Source organism: Branchiostoma floridae, chromosome 18 (assembly GCF_000003815.2).
Source record: "Branchiostoma floridae strain S238N-H82 chromosome 18, Bfl_VNyyK, whole genome shotgun sequence".
Taxonomy (NCBI): Eukaryota; Metazoa; Chordata; class Leptocardii; order Amphioxiformes; family Branchiostomatidae; genus Branchiostoma; species Branchiostoma floridae.
Genome location: NC_049996.1, coordinates 2,951,264 through 2,957,406, shown reverse-complemented (window position 1 = coordinate 2,957,406; position 6,143 = coordinate 2,951,264). Strand labels below are relative to the sequence as shown.

At 40.8% G+C, this 6,143-nt stretch overlaps 1 protein-coding gene across 1 annotated transcript in view; it reads right to left on the bottom strand.

Annotated features, from left to right (window-relative positions):
* Positions 1-1,275: 1,275 nt before the first annotated feature.
* Positions 1,276-6,143, bottom strand: part of LOC118406103 (fibropellin-1-like) — a 10,695-nt gene continuing 5,827 nt past the window's right edge. Inside the window, exons 5-10 of the mRNA XM_035805970.1 lie at positions 5,444-5,557; positions 4,847-4,963; positions 4,287-4,400; positions 3,683-3,799; positions 3,103-3,213; positions 1,276-2,363 (exon numbers count right to left, since the gene is read on the bottom strand). Coding sequence (XP_035661863.1) covers positions 1,477-2,363; positions 3,103-3,213; positions 3,683-3,799; positions 4,287-4,400; positions 4,847-4,963; positions 5,444-5,557 — 1,460 coding nt within the window. The 3' untranslated portion in view covers positions 1,276-1,476. The remainder of the gene's footprint in view (positions 2,364-3,102; positions 3,214-3,682; positions 3,800-4,286; positions 4,401-4,846; positions 4,964-5,443; positions 5,558-6,143) is intronic.

Genomic DNA, 6,143 nt, shown 5'->3' with positions numbered 1-6,143 from the left:
TGGACCGGTCCGGAAAACGGAAAAACTGGACCTGAAAAAAAATCAGTGAACCGGATGTTGGACCGATTAGAAAGTGAACAGATTATAACGGCACTTCGGCGACATGCTCACGTGTATTAGGGTTACTGCAGCTGGTCGAAAATAGAAAGAGCGAAGTAAAGGACAGTGGAAAGTCATTTTTATCAAGCTTTACAGTCAAATTTGCTCTAATTTCATAGAGACACTTACCGTTGTTTACGGGAAGATAGGATAATCCGATTCTCAAGCAAACGGATTTCTTTGTAGCGAAATGAATCATTGTTTTGAGTATCACCCATTCACAAACGTTATTGTTAAGGTCCAGGTTTAGGTCCTGACCTGGACATGATACTCTGGATCTGGACCGAACCTGTGTTTTTTGTACCGGTACCCATCCTAGTAGTATCACTTTTTATCGAACTAAACTACGCCAGATATAGGATTGGAATATTTTACAGAGCACAGAACAGTCGCAAGTCGTGTATAATATTCGGGCATTCGGACACCACATAAGCATAAACACAAAGGGTGAATTACAGCTGAAATACGACCAATCATATTACAGCTTGCAGATGACGTAATCTTCATTTCTACAAGCATGAATGGACTTCCCTCTGTCTTTTCCCCAGGGTGTTAACTTGTTTCATATCTAGAATTAATAAATCACGCGTATAAGATTAGATATCTTATTGGGTTTACTTTGAAGTTTAATATGCTATCTTACTACCTTATGAGACGTAAAAAAACCTTTATTCGGCTGATAAGGATATTGATATTATATATATATATATATATATATATATATATATATATATATATATATATATATATGTAATATTCGCGTAATCACTAAGACCAACAATAAACACTATACGCAGAATATTGTTTTTATGTGCTTCAATATAATGCTTTCTTCAAATACGTCTTCATTGCAAGGACTTAATCGTCATCGAAACTTAGATAAGTGAACATAAATATTATGTGTCAAGTAGACCAACATGGTCTTTTGTCATATTTTTATATATTTAATGTAAGCCATATTGACTTGACTATTTGTATGACATCCACGCGCGCAATAATTGTTCGTTTCCAAAAAAATTTGAACCTACTTTTAATCGTACAAAGAGGATCCAAATCAATAAACATTATATGCCATACATTAAAAAAAATCGGTCGGAAGACGAATGCCAATGAGTGTAGTCTTCCAAACGCAAAGAAGATGGGAGAGGACAAAAATGAAGACTTTATTATATGGTATACCATGTTCTGTGTGTTCAGTCATTTGGTCAACCTTCCTGACCATGTTGGATTCCAAAATGACGACTTTTTCCCAGACTTTATTCCTACACTCACATCGTGTTTTTTTTTGTTCTCAGTGGATGTCATCCATATAATCACATCAGTTTGGCCCTACATAGTGATATGTGCATCTATTTATTCTTCCTCTTATTTATCTACCTATGGCAAAGGGATTGGTTCAAAAGACGTTCCGTATTCTTCAATCGTGTCAAATTTCTCTTCCGCATCGAACGCCTTGTAGTAAACATCATCGAAGAAAAACCCTAAATATTTCTTTTTATAGTTGTCGTGCCTTGGCTGAAATTTCAGTCTATTTACATACTCGTAGGGCCATCCTTTGTCATACCTTTCGGTTTGAAAGTATGCGCCTCCAGAAAAGTGGTACTTTTGATCCACCACGTAATGCCATTCGTCGAAATAGTCTACCGGTTTGGCGTGTAGCGTCATTTCAATTCTGTGCCAAGTTGTGATAGTCAGATTCTCGGCTATGTAAGAGAAATGCCCTGCTATACAATTCTTAGTTACCGAGCAATAAGTATAGTTTGGATAACTGTCCGCAACTCGAACGTGTAACCCTCTAAAGCGGGCGCCTGCTCTTTGCTCCGGTTCCGCAAATATTTCGAGGTAGTTCGAAGCTCGCTCGTCACCGTGAGGGTTTCCTGCGACTACGGCTATCTTAGACTCATCAAGACGATCGTTTGCAAGCTTGAAGAAGAAAGACGCATAGAAGGAGTCCGCGCCTGCTGAATATTGTCCGTCTTTTCTTCCTGCCCACGTGTTCAAGCCTGTTGAGAATGGTGTACCGCCTCCTAGGCTGGAGTACCCTCGCTTGAAGTGCCAGGAGAAGTTGCCACTGTGTGGTGCTTCGTTGCTAATGGCTTGTCCACCGTCTCCTGGACGGTTACACTGGTTGTATGTACGGAAGGGGAAGCGGTCGGATTGTCTGCAGTCTTGGATCAGGTTTGCTTCGTTCCCTGCTGACCACTCCCCCCTGGTGATGGACTCGCCCAGTTGCCAACCCACCTCTACGTTTTCACCAAGGAATACTGTACAATGAAAAGAATAGAGACATCTTAACGGTGTTAAACTCGCAGAAATAGACCCCTTAAATGGTGTCATCACCTTGGTACGTTCTATATAGCCTGGTTAAATCTCGCTTATAGCAGCCTGACCAACATCCGGTCGGCCTATGAGGAGGGCCAGTTACAGCCCTAGGCAGCAGAGTTTGTGTTTAACAACCACTAAGTGTTTTCAAGTCGACATTTCAGTGACCGTCTGTCACCATCCACAGGGCAATGCTGACTGGCACTATTCCACACTGCAGCTAGGTGTCGCTGCTGACAAATGCCATACCAAACGTAATAAGATACAAACTTTGTATCTCGTCAGAACACTTTGAAATAAAAACAACGTGTAACTTCATGTTGCAGAAAGAGTTACCAAGTTCTTCAAGGACAGTAGATTTATAATTGCTGTACCAAATTACTTTCTACTGAGCAGTTATTGACCGTCTTATTGGTATCTCTGGTCTTATTGGTTTCCCTATTTGCATTTGAATGAGCGGAAGCTTGAATTCGCACACATTTTGGTGTTTTAAGTTTTAAGTGTTCTTCTGGTTTCTACTTATTTGAGCTGTATACTCTTAACGGTTAATATTAGAAAGGAGATCTTGTTAAATGTTTGAAAATTTCTAAGCTGGCTACGATTTACTGAAATGTAAATAGGGACACCAAGATGGCGGCGGACACGTCGATGACATCACGTAAAACGCAGTCTCCAACTCACCTTTCTCACAGTATGTCCCTGTCCACCCCCGGTAACACAGACAACGGAAGCCTTCTGGTACCATGATGCAATGTCCGTCGTTCTCGCAAGGGTTGGTTGGACATGGGCGGTCTTATGGAAAATACAATGATATTATAGTGTTGAAAAAAAATGTGCATATCCGACAACACAATGTCTTTCATTGTTTACCATTATCATTGTTGTTATCATTACTATCTGTTGTTCATACGATAAGGATCTTTCCCACTTTGTGTGTATGTGCAACTCCGCATGAATTGGGTAATTACTTTTTTTGTCATTTTTAGTTGTTTTTTAAAATCATGATTATTTGACCATTTCTTTCGGTCGCAAACTCTACCTACATATGTAGATACGTAACTCAACCCACTTGAATATACGCACAAAGTGTAAGCAAGGCTATCGATTTATTTTCATATAAATGTACGTATATTGCGCATGTTATTTCGTGTCATTTATGGCCTGCAACTTAGTGCTAGTGATGCTCTACTGTAAAGTAGTGGGTACATCACTAAGTTGGTATCCCTGGTTTAACTTCTCTCCAAAGCCTTATATTAATTACCTATGAACTCTTCACAGTTTCTGCCTTTCCATCCTTCCCTGCACTCGCACGTGTAGCCGGGAGGTTCGTCCCGGCACGTGCCGTCATGTTGACACGGGTTGGACGCGCAGAAGTTACCTGGAACAAAATGCTCGTGAATAGTTACGGTGGCCGTCAAGTACAACTAGCACCTCACTTCAATGAGCAGGTACAGCTGTGTTGATCACTGTATATGTCGGCCACGGTAGATAAGTCATTGCACAACAACACAACAAAAAGGCATTATTACTATGTGCGTTTCTTTGCCTTATTAACAATATGACAAAAAATGGTATGGGGATGTCCATAGCACATGCCTACAGGAGTTCATCCACAGTTCCTGGGTGCATCATGCACCTGAAACTGGATATAAGGGAATTCTTTAGTTTATACACAGTAAGTACTTATTTTGCTTACGTTTCGATGTCTATCAGACACCTTCCTCAGAGCTTCTGACTGGAGTTTTGCTTCTCGCTGCTATTTGTAGCCGATTTAGGTTGTGTATAAAAAATTCTCCTATATTCTATATCGTATTTTCGGAAATTACTTGAAATTTTTTATTTGAGGATTTAATAAGAAAACTTACTGATGTCGCAGTGGGTGCCGATCCAACCGTACCGACAGAAGCAGCCGTACCCGTTCACGATGTCGAAGCACCTTCCCTGGTTCAGACAAGGCTGTGAGACACACTCATTGATATCTGTAGGAAGAAAAAAGATAATAGTTTATTGAAAGATATGATCGGTGAATACATTTCAGAGCTGAAGAAAGATGTCGGACGCCCTCTGAAAGTTTCTCCCTAAGCTTCTATAAATTGTCGACACAAATTCAAATCTCACATTTCAGATGCAGAGCTGAAGAAAGATGTTGACCGCACTCTGAAACCTTTTCACTAAGCTTCTATAATCTCACCCACTATAATCTGTCGTAACAAATTCAATTCTTAATCCTCACAGGTGTATACGTACATACAATAACTTATCGAATTGTACGTAGGCTAGCTTTACTTGCTTTTTCTTTGGTTTGTTCATGGTTATTGTCTCTTTTGGTTGGAGTCAGACCTCCTCTGGCCGGCTATACTCCTAGACCAGCTTTGATACTATCTTATTCCACCGGGAATCTGCTTGGAGATTACACTCCACCCACCTATTTCACAGTGGACACCCTCCCACCCCGGGTCGCACAGGCAGATGTAACCGTTCACCCGGTCCACACAGGTGGACGACCCGTTTCTACATGGGCTGGACTGGCATTCGTTGATGTCTGAGTAAAAAAAAATAGTCGTTACTTTAATTAGTCTTTAAGCATACATGTTCAAAGGTGTCAAACTGGATGTAAATATTTTCTCTTATTGTCTAACTTGTTCCCCAACGACCAGGAGGTCTAAGGACCAAAATCATATCCAGTTGATCGAGGAACTGCTTTTTGGCTTATCTTATTATCTGGAGATTATCTGGATGTCTAATCTTCATCGACGTATTTCGTTATATACACTTTTCATTTTACGTTCCCGCAAACAAACTGCTTGGACGGGCCTTGGTTTGGAAATACGTTCCTGACATAAAGTAAGCTTGTGTTGGCAATGTGAGTCAGAACATCCTTCCGTATTTTACGCAGCCCCGCGAAATACTATGAACATGCAAACGTAAGTATATTTGTTGTGATTGAAAAATCGGTCATATTGGGGCAAGAGGAGGGCTGTTAATTGACCGTTTATTTGCATGTACATGATGTGGTAAGTACCTGTTTCACAATGTGTCCCGCTGTATCCATCCGCGCACTCACAGGTGTAGTAGTTCACGTGATCATGACAGGTGGCGCTGTTCCAGCAGGGGTCTGATACACACTCGTCTATGTCTGAAACAAATCGGGAATAAGAAGGTCCGTAGTTCTAAGTGCTCATGCGCAGCGAATCGTAGTGTGGATAATATGGCAAAAGCATTTGAAACATCAACAAAGCACGTTTCGATATTGTTACGCAAATCGTCCAACGTCTGGACAAATGAAAGTTGAGAAAAGAACTACGGTAACCAGATTTACAAGTTAGGGCCCTTGACCTTTGACATTTTACCCGCAATGCAGTTCGCTGTGCATGCGAAAATGAAACCATCAATCAATTATATTTCTAAGGTTCGATTTGTCTCACAGTTGTTTTATCTTGTTCAATAGATCTCTTTCAATTTATAGCGGCCAAGTTGGACTTCCCAAGGTCAGGGGTGCCTAAGCATTTGCACGAACCCTATGAAATTCGTACGAATATTATGTGATACACACGAATCACTATGCGAAAACGCACGAATATTATGAAATTCGCACGAATCACTATGCGAAATCGTACGAATTTTATGAAATTCGCACGAATCACTATGTGACACACACGAGCCTTATGTGATTTGCACGATCCTTATGCGAAATTGGCGCACCACTGGCGGGGTCACGTGAC